Source organism: Zalophus californianus, chromosome 11, assembly GCF_009762305.2.
Source record: "Zalophus californianus isolate mZalCal1 chromosome 11, mZalCal1.pri.v2, whole genome shotgun sequence".
In the NCBI taxonomy this organism is placed as follows: Eukaryota; Metazoa; Chordata; class Mammalia; order Carnivora; family Otariidae; genus Zalophus; species Zalophus californianus.
The window spans coordinates 75,581,210-75,599,807 of record NC_045605.1 but is presented as its reverse complement, the minus strand read 5'-3'; the positions used below and the strand labels follow the sequence as shown (position 1 = coordinate 75,599,807).

General features: G+C 38.2%; 1 protein-coding gene across 3 annotated transcripts in view; it reads right to left on the bottom strand.

Annotated features, from left to right (window-relative positions):
* The window catches only part of NELL1 (neural EGFL like 1), an 821,645-nt gene that overhangs the window by 11,059 nt on the left and 791,988 nt on the right, over positions 1-18,598 (bottom strand). For all 3 annotated transcript variants that reach the window (XM_027581185.2, XM_027581188.2, XM_027581186.2), the window contains one exon: positions 7,180-7,373. In XM_027581185.2, the coding sequence (XP_027436986.1) occupies positions 7,180-7,373 (194 nt within the window). The remainder of the gene's footprint in view (positions 1-7,179; positions 7,374-18,598) is intronic.

Genomic DNA, 18,598 nt, shown 5'->3' with positions numbered 1-18,598 from the left:
TATTAACCCAGTCTTACTGATAAAACCCTGGCTCGGAAATGTAAAATATCTTGCAGAGTTCACAGAACCACACCCAGGCAGAGCAGTAGGGCTGGGAACCGGTTTCTCTAAGTGGAGACCTGGGAATTTTGTCATGGATATCTTAGTTTCACTTCTTCACCACTTAACTTGTGTGAAACAAGTTTCTGTTTCTTCTGTAAAGAGATACTTACATTTACTTCATAAGGTTGTTGTTAAAGTATGAGGGGATACTTATAGTGCCAGATACATGAGAAATGTTAGCTCATTTCTACCTCCACCCTTATGACAGGAGGAAGATCCTGGGGTGGAGGAAGGAATTGCCCAAAAGTATCTATACAGAATTATCAATGACATTGTTCCCCCTACTCTCTCTTCCACACCAGGTCTCTTCATTTCCATGTGTCCTTTATAAATCAAATTAAGACTTGACTTTAGATAATATGTGGCTAAGGTACAGGAGAAATTATGTTGGGCTATACTACGCACTATCACTCAAGAGTACCTATTTAAATGTCCTCTTTCATGGATGTCCCAATTATTTAGCACAGGTGTTTCATCTGCTTCTTGTCATGGTAAGGATGCCCTGAAATTATATATAGAACCAAAAACTAGGATAAGACTTTGACAAGAATTTCACTCCAACTCTACCCTTTTTTCCTACTATTTATCAACCCTTTTTTCCTACTATTTATCAACCCAGAACCAAAAACTAGGATACGACTTTGACAAGAATTTCACTCCAACTCTACCCTTTTTTCCTACTATTTATCAACCCTATAGAACCAAAAACTAGGATAAGACTTTGACAAGAATTTCACTCCAACTCTACCCTTTTTTCCTACTATTTATCAACCCTTTCCTACTATTTATCAACTCTTGTCATGGTAAGGATGCCCTGAAATTATATATAGAACCAAAAACTAGGATAAGACTTTGACAAGAATTTCACTCCAACTCTACCCTTTTTTCCTACTATTTATCAACCCTTTCAAGTTGAATTACTTATACACACACACACACACACATATATATAAAGTTAAAATTTTTGTGCTGTATTTTATACCTAAATGGGATAAAATAACACAACTAGATGATAGAACACCTCAGCATAGGTGTTCAACCTTTTCATGTAAAACTTCTGTTTCAAGAAAACTTTAAGAAAAAATTCCTACGGTTATGTGCATAAAACGAATGGACTAATGCTGGTGTACTCAGCCCTATAGTGATATTCAGACATCTTGAAGCCTGACATTTTTAAGCAGGTGTTAGATGGGCTGAAAACCTAGTGGAAAAATGCAATTTGTTGTGTAATCCAGGTTACTTTTAAACCATTTAAATATTTAAACCTTCAAATATGAAATTGACCCAAATTACTGCTCTTCTTGTTGTAAAGAATTCAAAAGGATAATTTGTATGTGATGACATACTAATCTTATTTCAATGTATAATATGCAAAGACATGTATACATAATACTTACTGTAAAGTAAATGTAGAAATACCAGCTGCTGGCAAGAAAGAAAAGAGAAAATCCTGGAAAGGATTTGAAAGGTCTACATGAATAATGATTTTAAGCCCCAAACTGAAAACATTTTGGAAAGGGTGAAAGTGGAATACTGAGGGCATAAATGTCACTTAGCAGGCATTTCCAGACTTACAGAATTTTGGAGCCAGAAAGAACTGCAATCATCTAGCCAATCTTCTCATTGTACAGCTGAGGAAAGAGGCTTTGAGGCTAAGTCATCTGCTCAGGGTCACAAAACCACTTATTAGCAATGCCAGGAATAGAATCCAGGTCTTCTTGTTCCTGGTAGAATGCCTGGAAGTTCAAAATTCCAAGGAGTTCAAGGGAAGGGAACAGAACCCAGGAATAAGAGTCTAAGGTGAGAAAGGTTGATTTCTGGCTTTGTCAACTTTTAAATTCAACTTTCTTCTAAGTCTAAAGGAAGGAGATGATACTCCATCTTCCAAGTATAATATAGGAATCATATAGCAGAGTATTTATTTTGAATACTATCTAAAGAGGCTTATTGTCCTTGGATAATATAAGCCCTGGGTCAAAATATGACGATAAAAGGATTTTAATTCAGCGGCTAAAAAAAATTTATGAATAAATACACCAATTTCACCGTTAGCATGCCAGTACATGTTTTATTTATGGCCTCCATCTGAAGGATAATCTTGAAACATCAGTTATTAATCTCCTTATGATATGACAACCCGCAGTGTTGTCATATGTGTATGAGACTGAGTGCCTTCTGACTTCTTGCTTGTATAGTTTTTCTTTTTTCTTCATAGTCATAAATTCTTTGATTCTTCCTTTAATACGTATTTTACCAACTAAAGCATACAATGTAAGAAGTATTTGTGAGTTCCTAGCTCAAAGGTGTGTCCCCCACCATAGTCTGCAAATAATTGTTCCACTGTCTTTTTACATATTGAGCTTTTTACATATTTGAGGAAAGTCTGAAGCCAATCTGAAATTTCCCAAGATAACTCTGACCTTATCTTGTCCTCATGCTTATGGAACTAGTACTGGTCCTGATGACTTCATACTGACTGGTCTTGTCCTAGTAAGAGAATCCTTCAGGTGTACAAATCACAGTCATCCTTCTCTTTTGTCTGTAAAATTGGTTTTGTTACATTTGTTGTATTCTCTTCAGGAAAGCCCACTGTGTGCTACATTATTACTGTCAGATTCCATATCCATCATGTAAGCATGTTTCTTCTCCACCTTTCCCCCTCAAAATCGATGGGTTTTCCCCCATCTCCATGGCATCAGTACAGGTTTGGTCCCAGGAAGCTTCTGAGGTAGTCTTCATATTGCATAGCTTTTCCCTTCAACTCATTCTCCAAGAGCCACTCTCCCCTTTCTCTTGTTTAACGACCTTGCCTTTTTGCCTATCTTGTTTGAGCCCTTGCTTTAATTTGAGGGTCTAGAGAAGTTTATCTAAATGTTTCTTCAATTGTGTGATCTAATTTTGTTCAAGTGGGTATTAATCTGCACTCCCCACCCCAATTTCTGTAATATTGATACCTCAATCCCACATTAGTTTTTTTTCATGAAGTGAAGGTGGCTCTATCTGAACTTGCCTGAGAATTTCATGATGCCATCACCCTGCCATCACCCTTTTCTCCTGATAACCTAAGCATTGTTCTTTTTTAAATTTCTAATTGAAGTAGAGTTGACATACAGTATTATATTAGTTTCACATGTCCAACATATTGATTTGACAACTCTATACATTACTCAATATATAAAACACAATACCACGATAAGCATAGTCACCATTTGTCACCGTACAATATTATTGACTATATTCCCTGTGCTGTACTTTTCATCTCCATCTTATTTATTTTATAACTGGAAGTTTACACCTTTGAAACTCCTACATCTATTTCACCCATCTACCCAACTCCCACTCCTTCAGCAACCATTAGTTTGTTCTCTGTATTTATGAGTATGTTTCTTTTTTTGGTTTGTTCATTTGTTTAGATTCCACATGAGTTAAATCATAGGGTATTTATCTTACTCTGACTTACCATAACACTCTCTAGGTCCATCCATGTTGTAAATGGCAAGATTTCATTCTTTTTATGGCTGAGTAATATTCCATCATTCCATATGTGCATATGTATACCACATCTTCTTTGCCCATTAATCTACTGATGGACACTTGGGTTGCTTCTATATCTTGGTTATTGTAAATAATGTAGCAATAAATACAGGAATGTGTATATCTTTCCAAATTACTGTTTTCATTTTCTTTGGGTAAATACCCAGTAGTAGAATTACTGGATTATATGGCATTTCTATTTTTAACTTTTGAGGAACCTCCCTAATCTTTTCCACAGTGGTTGCACCAATTTACATACCCACCAACAGTACATATGGGTTCCCTTTCCTTCACATCCTTGCCAGCATTTGTTTCTTACCTTTTTGATACTGGCCATTCTGACTAGTATGAGGTGATATCTCATTGTGGTTTTGATTTGCATTTCCCTAATGACTAATGATGCTGAGCATCTTTTTATGTGTCTCTTGGCTAACTGTATGTTTTATTTGGAAAAATGCCTATTCAGGTCTCTGGCCATTTTTAATCAGATTATTTTTGGTGTTTAGTCTCAGTTCTTTATTTATTTTGGATATTAGCCCTTTATCAGATATATTTGCAAATATCTTCTTCCATTATGTAGGATGCCTTTTCATTTTATTATTGGTTTCCTTTGCTATGCCAAAGAATTTTATTTTGTTACAGTCCCAATGGTTTATTTTTACTTTTGTTTCCCTTAGCCTTAGGAGACATATCTAGAAAGATGTTATTAAGTGGGATGGCAAAGAAATTACTGCCAATGTTTTCTTTTAGGAGTTTTATGGCTTCAGGCCTCATATTTAGTTCTTTAATCCATTTTGAGTTTATTTTTGTGTATAAGAAAGTGATCCAGTTTTATTCTTTTGCATGTAGCTGTCCAATTTTCTCAACACCATTTATCAAAGAGACTGACTTTTCACCATTATATATTCTTGCTTTTGTTGTAGATTGACCACTTAAGTGTGGATTCAATTCTGGGCTCTCTATTCTTTTCCACTGACCTATGTCTATTTGTGTGCCAGTACCATACTGTTTTGGTCAATATAGCTTTATGGTATATCTGAAATCTGGGACTGTGATACCTCCAGACTTGTTCCTTCCCAAGATTGCTTTGTGGTTCCATACAAATTTTAGGATTATTTATTCTAGCTTTATGAAAAATACTATTGATATTTTGATAGGGATTGCATTGAATCTGTAGACTGCTCAACTCTGCTTCTTTTAACAGTAAGCCTTCACCCTTTGTTGGCTTACGTAATTCTGCTATTATGTGATTTGGTTTATTTGAATTTGAGACAAGAGTATGGTTAAAGAGCCAGAATTTATGTCCCAGCCTCGATTTTACTTCTTAGTCTTCAAAGTTGATGCTATTGTAGTCCATTTGGATGCTCAAGTGCTGAAGCTATTTCTTATGAAATTAGAATAAGACACTTTCAGATGCAAATAATGGAAAGAAAAAAGCGGGGTCACATATAAGTTCATCTTTTGGGAATGTCCTACAGAATTTTATTTAGGATTTTTAATTTAGCTCCTAAATCCAGGCCCTCCTTTCCCTCCACAAGCTCTTGAAGCTATGCTATTAATGAGTAACAAATGCAACTGGAAAATAAACCAGCAAAAGATTTATGTAAAGAAATCTTCCTGTACTTTATTCATTAAGGGGTGGGGGGTGGGGGGTGGTAGAGGGGAGTTATATTAACAGTATAGGATTACAAGGATTGTTCATCTCTTGTGGCAATTTCAAATTCTCATGACTTTGGAGAGATTTTAGGAGTCAAAGCAGAATATATCAATGTACACTGCTTGGATTATTAGCATGATTAATTAATGAAACTTTGGTAAGTTTAGTGATTGGTAAGTTCCCTCCCATGGGCTTAAATAAAACAAAAACTAAAAAAGAAATTTTGGTTTCATACTCTAGTCAAGACTCAACTAAAATATCTTGCTTATTCCAGGGGCTGGGGAACTATAAAACCTAAAAAGGATTCAGGGTCAGGTTGTTGTTCCTCATAAGCTTGGGGAAAGCAGTATTTTCTAGAGAATAAAGGAATTCATTCTTGTTTTGCTGGCTGAATGGAGACCTAATTGCCAACCCCTTCCACAAAACTTCCTCAACTATTCTAAACCACAACAAGCTTTTCCTTCGCTAAAACTTTTGCCCTTTGAGTCAGTGCCCCACACGATCGTTAATATAGTACAAAGTTTAGAGTTTGAGATCAGTCAAGTTGGAAAGACTGCTTAATTGGTTTTAAATATATCAACAAGTATCCACCTGTAGAGTGTTATAGGACATGTGGCCAGATAAGAAAACTATGAAATTTGGGACAAGCCAGTAGAATTCAACTCCCTGCTTAGATATTTATATCCTATGATATTTAGGGCACATTATTTGCCCTAAAACTTAAAACTTTATCTTTCGAAGCTGTGTTACAAGAATTAAGTGTGATGCTGTTTTTAAATTACAGAGTGCTTGGAACATAGGAGGTACTCAGAAAATGGGGTCACTGGACCTATGTCTGGATGTGTGGAACTGGATGAATGTATAAGATAAAAAATGAGCTTTATGGGGTGATGATCTAAACACTTGGTTTAGCTTTCCTAAATAGGGGCCCCCAGGTCTTTTGGAGGTGTGGCAGACTTGAAGGCAGGTGAATGAACTGAATGACTTTTCAACTCTGTTTCCAGAGAGAACTCCGAATTTATCAGGACACCAGCTCCCTAAGAGGCTACTAAACAAGTCATTTCTCATGGTTCCCACGCCCCTAAAGTGCAAGATTAAAAAGTTCCATCCCAAAAGACATAAAAAAATACAATGCAAGAGCTACAGTAAATTAATATCAAAGGAAAATGAATAGGCAAGATCAACAAAAGAAGAAATAAAGCCCAAGGAAATCAAACATTTTAATAGGCCCATTTTGCAAAGCATAAAGCAAAACCGGGTGATGACAGAATTTTATTTTCATAAGCATTAAACTCACTTTTCCAAACAACTTAATGTAAGGAATAGCCAGCCTGGCAATGCGAACAGAAAGAAGACATCATTTACCAGAAAGCCTCATACTATCGTTACCATTTGTTCAGAACAGAGGTCCACCTGTCTCTGACCACTGGAAGCAAGCCTGTGAGCCTTGCTTTTCTGGATGATGTCGCCACAAAAATGAGCAAGTTCCTGCAGGTGATCATTTCAGGCAAAGAGTAGTTTTAATCAGCAAGTCTGTGTGTGGGATAAGGGCTCATTAAAGCTCTCACCCAACCAGCCTGAAAGGCAATGCAGGGTCTCGGAGGGAGGACTAACATTGGCTTCTCTGCCCCACTCCCTCGGTGCTTTGCTGTCTCTTCTCAAACACACACCTCACTTGTCACTAACAGCATGACCAATTCAAAACAGGTTTGCCTGCCACTCAGCATCATCATTAGCTGTAGCATGGATCAGAACAGGAGAAGTCTTTTCAGAAACTACAGAAGACCCACAAGTCAACACCTGGGGGAAAGAGGTAGGGTGGAAGAGAAGAGAGTGAAGGAAGGAAAAGAACAGTTACAATTCCTGCTGCACTCTGTTAGTCTCACCTTGCAAGAACAGACAGAACACCTGTCTTCCTTCAAGGTCCACACCTGTCCATTGCGCTTCAGTCCTCCTTCATGGGGGCAGTCACCAGAGCAGGAGGGCCCAGAGGGACAGAGGCAGTCAAAGCCCCCTGCCAGGTTGATGCAGGCAGAATCATTCCAACAGGTATGAGTTCTTAAGGCACATTCATCAATGTCTGCAATAAAGAAGGCACAGAGCTTTAGAATCTAGCCAAGATTGTTATTAGAAAATAGTAATCCTTTACAATAGCATTGATTAACATTTCTGAGCATTTACCTTGTGCCAGGTACTGTGCCAAGCTGTTCACATGCATTATCTCATTTACTCTGCAAAGCAGCTCTGTGTAGGAGCATCTTTTCTTATCTCTATTTTGCAAATAATGAGGCTGAGGCTCACAGAAGTGAAATAACACGCCTACTGTCATATAGCTAATTGGTGGCAGGTCTGACACTCGAACCTGCAGCTGTTGGACTCCAATTACTAAATTATCCAATAGCAGCTCTAAACTAGTTTTAGGATATTCTCAAGAACTATACCATCCAGAGGCCATAAATAGTGCTAATTCATTAACAGTGTAGATACACCCTATGGAGATCTGGGTCTTTTAGTAAAGGTGTGAATAGATTAGCCACTGAGTAGGAACAAGTGGGCAATTAGGACAACCCTGAACCAATTAGACTGCCCATCTTGGTAGGTGCCTTGCCTAATCGAATCCCCTCCATCCTAAGGGCCAAAAGCATTTTTGTTCCCCCCCCCCCCCCCCCCCCCCCCCCCCCCCCCCCCCCCCCCCCCCCCCCCCCCCCACAAGACCATCTGAGAGTTATCCTATGTATGGCATGGATGCTGATGGAAGACACACATATACTTTGCTGTTTTCGAATGACAGCTAAATATGGAAGGAAAGCATAAATCCAGTCAGCCTTCCCTGACATTCAAAGCTTGAGTGACCTTAACAACATCCCAAACACAGAGCTGTCCAGTTCTGGTTTGAGCCTTTTCCCAGTGGGCCATCTATTACCTCAAAAGGCAGCCAATTCCATCACTGAATAACTCTTTTAGAAATGTCTTCCTTAAATGGAAATGAAATCTATTTTCCAGTTACTTCTACTTATTGGTCCTAGCTCTGAGACCACTTAAGAAAAGTTTACTTGATTTTTCTTATTTATGACAGACTTTACACTATGTAAAGATACTGGTCATATGTCAGAGTCTTCTGCTCCACTGATTAATCTACTGCCATGTCCTTCAAATATCCTTCAGATGATGATAACACTGATTCCAATACATTTTTACCAAGTCTTCTAGGCACAAGGTTTTTTTGCACACTGAGTATTATAAACGTTGATGATGACATATGAGACACTGTCCTTACAACAGTGATAAGGATGAACACAGGAGTACACAGAGATAAATATTGGTAGGCTTCTGATGGGGGGGGCGGTTTAAAGATTTATTTACTTGAAGGGGGCAGGGGCAGAGGGAGAGGAGGAAAGAGTCCTAAGCAGACTCCACACAGAGCATGGAGCCTGACCTAGGGCTCGATTCCACAACTTCAAGATCGTGACCCCAGCTGAAACCAAGAGTCAGTGGCTCAACCAACTGCACCACTCAGGTTTAACCCCTCTAGTAAGTTAGATTAAGAACAGTATAAATTAACTTACTCTACATCGTAAATTTTGAGTTAAATATGTACAAGGTTATAGGCATTTGGTTAAGGGTTATGGCTAAATTAAAGAAAAAAATAACTGTAAGTGGCCTTTTTTCTTAAAGTACTCAAAGCAATAAAGTGCTTAAAAAGGCATAATATCAATTTTACTGGTAGTACACTGTGCTTATATATTGTTTCAAAGTTTTTCAAAGCTTTTCCGTGAGTTATGCCATATGATTGCAAGATGGAAATAGTTATTCCAATTTACAAAAGAGGAAACTAAGGCACAGAGATGAATAAGTGGTCAGACATCTAGTACCATGTTGGAGCAAGGGATGTATCCTGGGCCTTCCAACATATGCAGGAGAGTTCTTTTTTGTGCCGACTCAAGGTCAAAAGTCATCTTTCAGAATACTAGGATGTTGTGTGGTTTTATCCACTTTCAACTATTTACCATCTAGATATTGCAACTCATTTTCAAAGATAAGATCTTACATGGATCCTCTTTAGTTGAAATTCTGAGAATATAATGACTCAAAATTTGCTAGAATTTTGAAACTACTGTGACTTAAAAATAATGAGAAAGAAATGACCTATCTTTCCTTGCTGACTGCATTCACTGTTACTGGTAAAAAACTTGGCTTCACAGCAGAGGTACAAAGTAGAAAGTGTTACGGAGTTCATACAATATTTTTAGAAGCTAATTTATTCCAAGATTTGTTTTTTGTCTTTGTCCCATCTAATGTAGCCTCAGTAAAGATATTATCATATGGTTTCACTTATTTGTGGAACATAAGGAACAGCATGGAGGACATTAGGAGAAGGAAGGGAAAAATGAAAGGGGGGGAATCGGAGGAGGAGACGAACCATGAGAGACTATGGACTCTGGGAAACAAACTGAGGGTTCTAGAGGGGAGGGGGGAGGGGGGATGGGTTAGCCCCGTGATGGGTATTAAGGAGGGCACATACTGCATGGATCACTGGGTGTTATATGCAAACAATGGATCGTGGATCCCCACATCAAAAACTAATGATGTATATTGTATGGTGACTAACATAACATAATAAAATTAAAAAAGATTAAATTAATGAAAAATGATTCCTCCTTTGAAAACTGTGGAAATGAACCCAACTTAAATCACCTAGGTCACAAGTCAACTATAATCTGACCTCACTTACATCTTCACTGTTCCTCCTCATGCCCATGTTGTTCCCAACACATTTGACCATAAGGTGCTCCTACCTAGAAAACTTTCTCAGCTCCCCAGTCTTCTTCCTCTAACTCTTCCCGCTAAAAGTAGCATTGGATGGGGGAACCAAGTGACCCGTTTGAAACCATGCTCTTCCATTTAATTGAGTGCCTACTACGTACAAGGCATTTTACCCATGACTGTATGTCTTTGGTCACATAATTTAGCCTCTCTGACACTTATTTACCACCTGTTTAAAACCATACCCAACTAATTTATGTTATTTATTTATTTACTTATTGAGAGAGAGAGAGAGAGAGAGAGAGGAGAGCAGGGAAGGAGAAGAGGAAGGGGCATGGAGCCCAGAGCCCGGCTCAGTCTCACAACCCTGAGATCATAACCTGACCCAAAATCAAGAATCGGAAGCTTAACCAACTGAGTCACCCAGGCACCCCAATTTATGGTCTTTTCAAAATAAAGCTGCAGATAACATAAGAACTCGAATATTTGTTTCTTGACTTAAAGAACATGGATATTTAAGACAAAGTTTAAGCCCTACCTCCTCAATTAAGCATCTCCCAATATTATGCCAATTCATAGTAATCATTCACCTCCTTGAACTCTCATTGCAGTGACAATGTTGGTGGTATATCCTATCTTGGAACAATACTAAAGTGGTATGTTTGCATTATTCTCAACTCCTCGGTTTTTGCTAAAGTGATAATTAAAATATTCAGTCTTACACTTCTCTCATCACATCTACAATCTAGTTTGGATGTCCAGGAGATACAGATAGAAAGTAAATTGATACATAACCTGATGGCTCATCACACATGTAATCACAAAAAATAAAATTCAGATTTCTCTGAACTCTGTCTTAGCTCAGCTCTTCACACTTGTGCCTCCTATCTGGTCTCCCTGACTCCAGTCACTTCTCACTCTAATCCCATGATTTTTGATTGTGGGCTCAATAGAAACATCTGAGGAGCCTTTAAAAAGTACTGGTGCCCAGGATCACTACCACTAGACTCTGATTTAATTGGTGTAAAGTAGGATCCAGACTTCTGGGCTCTGTTCAGCCAGATGAGAATCACTGCCCCAAATACCTTTCACAGGGGAGTGGTGTTCTAAAAAGCAAATTTGTCCATGTTACTCCTCTGCTTATGACCTGTCAGTAGTTCTCTGATGTTTATAATGGAAGATTTAAATTCCTGGAATACCATAGAAGCCTTGATCTAACATTTCAATTGTTAGCTTTTGTCTCATCTCCTTTTTGTTCAAAAGCAATGGGTTATCCGCAGACAGTTGATGTTGTTTCCTCTGTCTGTGCCTTGGACATGCCTTTTCTTATTATGGGAGTGCTCTCCCCATCCCTACTCTACTTTTTTTAGCCTGTATGGAATGGGTTGACATACAAATTAATTAATTAATAAGGTAAGCACTTCCCTTCCTATGCTATCTTCATTCCTGTGCAGTCTTCAAAATCAGGATCAAGCATCACCATTCCTCATTCTGCAAAACAGTCACTATTGACTCTACTTTATCCACAATGCTATCCTTGCATTTATCTCTTAGGAGTTATGTATTTAATATCCCATCCCCATAGATAGATAGTGAGCTCATTGAGGGCAAGGACTAAATCTTTTTTCCATTTTCTCTCCTCAGTGCCAAGTACACCAGAATGCACTGTGGCTGTACAATGTATTTATTTAACTTACTTAAATCTAGGAAGTTTATAAACTCATTACTATTATAAAGATGATTTTACAAAAATTTGGTCTTATGGGTGTTCAGTAAGCATAAGACATAAATGCAACCTTCCCCTTCAGGGAACACATTTTACTGTTGAGTTTTCATCTGGGAAAGCCCATAAGTCTGGTTCAAAGTACAATAAATATAGCAAAATAGTAACCACACTGAAATAGGAAGGCAACCATCCTTCTTCCCTCTCCACTCCAGTTTCCTGTCAAATGCTTGAGCACAAGGACAGAGGAAGGTCCATTAAAAAAGCACTTCAGAAATTGTCTGGAAGAGTAATTTCAAGATTCCAACCAGTAGCTACAAAAGGATCTTTAGCTTATGGTCTTCTCTAAAATCATCTCTAAACTGGCAATTAGTGGCCAACTATAATCTGATTTTTTAACATTTGGTTATTTTTGCATTTACAAAGTTGCAAGTATATGGGCAGTGTTTTCCTCTCATAAATTAAGAAACCTGAGCATAAAGATGAACACACCTAGTGTGTGCAATAAAAGCAGGGGACTAAATCTGGATTTGCTTTTGCTTCTCCAAAATGAAAGGATTTCACAGTTGAATATAGGACCATATTGCCTACAGAGTTCCATGTAATTGCTTTACTTATGACACAGAAATCTAATTCTGCTTCCATGCAATTTAACAGATTTATGGAAAGCCAGATGTTAGCAATTATGGAAACCGACATTATTCATATTCTTGGTAATACAGACCTGTTTGCTCTGCACAAAGCCAACTTAATCTATTATACATATCCCAAGGCATCCAAAGGGAAGAGGCACCCTATTTACATATTGCAACTGTTGTTCTCTGCTGAGCAAACACAAAGACATTCACCCATGATACTTACCCAAATCATCTGACAGCCCTCCAATGACAAAGAGGCAATGAAACAAAAATCAGGCAAAATATTCCACACTCAAATCTATAATCATTAAAGTGTACTTGTTTTTTCTTATTGTAAGTAATGGCTTTCTGTGATTTCCTTGTGTTTCTCCTTGTAAATTCATTATTTAAATGCTCCATGCTCAGATGAGAATTTCCTCAATAAAATTCTATGGCTAAGCTTACATTAGAACTAATTTTCTTGTATTGACATTTTCACAATTTCTGAAAGCTGTTATTATTGTACTCAATTTTGCTTTAAAAAAAAAGTCTGGTTGTGTCTAGTCAATCTGCTTTGTTCTTTAATTTGAGGTTCCTAGGTTATTTGGGCATGTAAGAAAACACAATTCAGAAATGTTTATATCAGCAGCAATCAAACCAATCCCAACCTAGCCCCAAACAATTTCCCTACCCTTTGAGAAAAATGGCTCTGCAGAAATTTTAATAGCATAACAACTGTAATGGTACCTGCCTCAGGAGCTAAAAGTTCTGCAGGTTGATTTCAGAGATCAAGGGAAACATTTTTGTCAGGGGTTTGGTAGCGGTTAGGTCAAAGGAGTGAGTTTTTTCATAATCCCATATCCACTTTCTTGAATAACTTTCATAACATATCTAGTCTTACTTCCAAACTCAAAACAGGTGATGTGTCAGAAAACAAAATTTAACCTGGGATCTGAATATCCAGCTGTGTGTGTGTTCTGACTTGGAAATCATTACCAGGCATTAGCAGCTTGGAAATGAGAACAGAGCTTGGGGGTTTATTAATGATAGACAAGATAGGGTGCAGATGCCTCTCCCATAGCTAAAGCAATATCGCTTCTTTTACGGTGGTGCACATCAGCAAAATAAGTGAAAGAAACAAGAAGATAAATATGAGGTCTGAAGTGGCTTGCAAAACACAAGGCTAATGAAATTGTAACCTGCACAGAAAGTTTCAGATCCAGAAAAAGAGAGGTGAGAGCCATGTTCTATTGTGTGCTTGTCACACTGTACTTGGATATCGTGTTCCCTTTAGAACATAGACTATTAAAGATGGGGTTGACACACACAGGACCCATCAGAAGAGATCCAAAAGCATAATGAGGGACTTAAACTCATCTCAGTTTAGTGAAACATGAGGCGTTCAGCCTGAAAAGGCAAAGACTAAAAGAAAAGTGAGCCGTAGCTTGGTCTCTTCGAGGTGCCATTATGTATCTCCTAGGAAGAAGTTCCAACGTCCTTCCAGTGTCAACTCTTCTTTGTTCCAGCCTCCACCCCTTCTTGAGTCAGGAAGAAATCTTTTCCTGTGGTGTTTCTCTTACTGCTCAGTGTGTAATTTTGTTACTCTCCAACAAGTCTTGCCCTTTTCCTTTAATTGAGTAGCCTCTCTCTTTAAGCAAAGGAAAAAGAAAAAAACAAAACAGCTTGTTTGGGCTCACCCTTTCCTTACCGATTCCCTACAGCCAGCTCTTGGTTCCCAGTGTCTACCACTAGCAGGCACCTCCATTTATGCATCTTCATCCTCTTCTAAATGTTTGCAAGCTTCCAAGCGACCCTCTCAAAGTCTAAATCCTGAAGTTTCTCATGACCATTAGTTTACAAACCCATCACTCTTTAATCAGTAACAATTATTTGTTACCATGTTTGCCATTTCAATCTCAGTGTTCTCTTCTTGACCCTCCTGGGATATGATACTGCCCTCTTCATCCTCTTACCTCTTCATTCATCCCATCATTAATCATCAGTCATCAATTTACAAACTACATATGTATTTACTGAGCATCTACTCTGTCCTAGACGTAGTGCTAGGGACTGGGGATAAAATAGGCAAAGAATACAGACACCGTCCTACGAGTAAGAACCTTGTAGACTTCTCCAATTTTTTTAAGTTGTTAACATTTCCCAAGGTTCCATCTCTGTTTGTTGGCTCTCTTTCTCCTCAGTGGAAGAGATATAACATACCAACTAAAAGCCTGACCTTTGGAATCCAGAAGTTCTGCGTGCCAGTTAATGTGACCAGTTGTCCCAGTTTGCCTAGGACTGAGGGAGTCCCTGAGATAGCTGACCTTCAGTGCTACAACTAGGAAACTTCTAGGCAAATGGGGACAAATGAGTCACCTGCACCCCAGTCCCATCCCTACAACTATTGTTTGTATGACTCTGGTAAATTTACTTAACATCGCTGAGCCTTGATCCTACATTTGAAAAATGTGGATAGATAATAACTCCTGGGACAATCTGGTAATTTCAGTAAACATGTGGTACAATGCTTATCATGTAGTAATTTCTCAAAAATGATTAGCTGTTATTGTTGTTCTTGATCATACTGTTTCTATATTTTTTCTCTCATAGTGTTCATCTTATCTCATGAATGTCCCATCTTTTCAGGATATACTCAAATCCACACCACCAGTCCTGAGCTCTTTTTAAGCTGACACCTTCATCTGTTCACTGAGGATTTCCACTTGAATTCTATCGAAATTTTTACACAAATTCTCATGGATTTGATCAGTACATTATCCAGCCAAACCCAGAAATGCTAACACTCTAAGATCTCTCTGAGCCCTGATCAGTACATCTGGTGTTAATATTAAGTGACTAAAATTAAAAGAATATAGTTTCTCGATACTCCATGGACTTACCCTGGTCACAGACCACCTTTATAGGCTGTACAAATTTAGGTGTTCTACTGCAGATGGAGAAAACAATTCCTTCTAAGAAAACAAGAGTAGAATAAAAGCAGAATAGCTTTCTAAATCAACCAAGTTGGTTTACTTTTTGCCATGAATAACTCATGCTTCTTTAACTAGTGATTAAATCTGTTTAAAATCAATGTAATTCTGACCAGTGGAGAAAATAAAAAAATCTATAAATACTGAAATACTTGCTATCCAAAGGGAATTTTACTGCACAGAGAGGTTATCTAGTATTGATGCCAACACCCTAGATTTATGTTTTTATATATCTGCTTATAGGTGAGTGAGTGGGTTATGGTAGAGCTGCATCTCCATCCCAGAGTAGAACAGTTATGTTTTTACAAGCTCCTAAATGCCTAACACTGAACCATACATGTTCTGTTGTCATATTCATTTTATTGTATAACAGAGTTTCACCCTCAACTGAAAAGAATTTCCCTCTTGCACTTTAATTTTATATCTTTGTCATATCATATGCAGAGCTGTGGGTGTACTTTTCTAACTTCCTTATTCATTCAAAAGGAATAATCTGGTCTTATTTACCTTTGTGTGTCCCACAGCACCTTACAGTGTCTTTCACCTGCTATGAATTACGTGCACATGTGTTAAATTTGAATCTGGTTGAGCTGTGATTTAAAAAAGAACCCTTGTCCTTTGGAGACCTCTGTTTTCTCTTTGGTAAAGAATAGGAATTGTATATTTTCTAAGATCTTGTCCACTTCCAGTTGGTATGATTGCTTTTTACCTTTGTAGGACTGTTTGTAATTCTAGTGTTAGACTATGCATGGTAACAGATGGAGAACAGGATAGAGGAGAATGGAAGAACCCAGCTTCAGGGTGACAAAGAGATTTTTTTAGAATTAAACAGTTTTTCCTGGACAGTCAATATTTATTGAAACATCTCGTATCTCTCTTAATGAGTGTTTACAAGCAGGTGCCAAAGAGAGAAAGTAATGAAGAGAGAAACATGGTTTTTCTATCTGCTTTGAAGCCTTGGAAAATGAAGTCCTTGGTGACAAATACACATGGGGAATCCAGGTTGGGTGAAAACCAAAACTAACCCTCTATTTTGACAAATCATTCTTTCAAACAGGTTGTCAGATGAGGAATTATTTCTTCACAGAGAGGTTACAAAGTAATTTCATTTACTACCAGAAACATCCTACAACTTACATAAAAATTAAAGGTCAAAAAAATATTGTCAATGGTGCTATTCTAAAACCAGGTCTCAATCTAAACAACAAGACAGTCCGATTATAGACCCTAAGAATTCAGAGACCTTCCATGCCTATTATTTATTGTCTCCTTCAATCACTCTGTTTATTTTGGCCCCTAACTTCTAGGAAGTTGTCAAAGCTCTTCCCAAAACTCTTCCTCAGTAGGAGAGTTAGGACAATGACGAAGGATAACAATTTGGACAATTGTGCCACGAAGGGCAGTATCTACTGAGAGAACTAGCAAGCTATAAATAAATCTTAACGTCATCTCGTGGTGTCTTTTCTTGGATGATCTCTTCTCTTGGATCTTCTTCCTCTCTTCATACTTCTTCTCCTAGTCAACCTAAGTAGTAAAAATAGACTTGGGGCTACCTTCTATTTTGAAGGGATATTCTCTGGAAAGATCCAGAAGGCATTTGTGGAGTCAAGGGAAAATGAAGCAAGGAATAAGAGATTTCAGCCCACTCTGCTCTAGGCTTTTAGGAAACAAGTTCTGAGTATTTTGAATTTTTTTTTCTTTTTGTGTTTTTTACCCTAGAGAGGGGAGGTAAAACTATAAAGACCAAAACTAGGTTGGTTTCCAAAGAAAAGCAAAGGAGGCCACTGAGAAAGATTCTCTCTTTGAGCAAACTCCAGTCTGGCTCCTCTGAGCCCTCCTCTTGACGAGGCCTCCACCTTGGCCTAGAAACATTGCAGACTCTCAGCACAAATGATTTTGTGTACCCCACCCCACCACATTAAAACATATGAACAAACACTAGCATAGCTTCTACATGCAAGAGTGCATTCCTAAAATCAAGGCTCAAGCCCCCATAAGTGCCTGCATGGGAAGGCTCAAGGCTGCCAAAAATACTTCCTGTTTGTTTCAGCCAACACCTGTATATACGGCTCCTGTGTCCCCGTCTCTTCAGAACAGTAGGGGCCTGACTCCAACAAGGGCTGGCTAACCATCCACCCAGTAATGCAGCTTACATACTCCTCTCCATTTCTCCTGTTTGGATCATTATAAAAGCATCTTACTGTTTTCTCTACCCACATCTCTTCAAAGAGAAGCCAGGAGAACAATCTGATCATACCACTCTCATCTCAAGGATTTTTTAGCAGGAAAATGATGCAGGTGGAGTTGCTACAAGGTCATATATGTAGGGATTTGCACAAAATTAAACTTTTGTGCAATTAAATCTGTATTTTACGTATATGTGTCCCCAAACTAACTGCTTTAGTAAGTCATTTCACAACTTCTCGGCTGAGAAATTGGTACTCACCATGTGGCAGAGAATAGACCTCTCTGTTCTTCATTTTCTCTCGTAAAATGGGGAACCACACCCAATTGGAAGGGTTGGAGCAAGACGTTAGCACATAGTAGCTGTATGATAAGAGTCATGATCAATCACCAGCTACCTGTGATGGCCTCACTTTTCTCAGAAGAGACATTCTAAGTGAAAGGAATAAGAGGAGCAAAACGGCACAGGTGTGGAAAATCACAATGACCTATGTATGATAGAGGGTTTAAAAGTGTGTGAGAAATATTACTGTATTTAGAGCTAAATAATATATTTATATAGCAGTGTATACAGATAAATACATATGTTAACAACATCGAGACACTGATATTATGAAGTGAGATTCACAACTTTAGTGCCTTAGCTTAGAACACAAGACCCTTTATAATCTGGTTTCCACCTCTATTTGCTGGGCTCCTTTCTTGTTCCCCACCTACAATACTGTCATATGACAGCAAATACTTTATCCACCCTGGAAATTTCACCATCCCTTGGACACATTTAGATCTCTTTCATGACTCTGCTCCAATCAGACTGCTATTCCTGCCTGGAATATTCACCTCGATATCTATTTTTCCCAGATAAAAATTCCTTCTTATCCTACAGACCCAGTGAAAAAAAATCATATTTTCTGTGAAAGACTCCTATGTACATTGCCATCCCCACATGCCCCGACCCGAGAAAGAATTAGTAATTTTTTCCTTAGAGTCTGATTTTTATTTACTTATATATCTAATCACAGCTCAA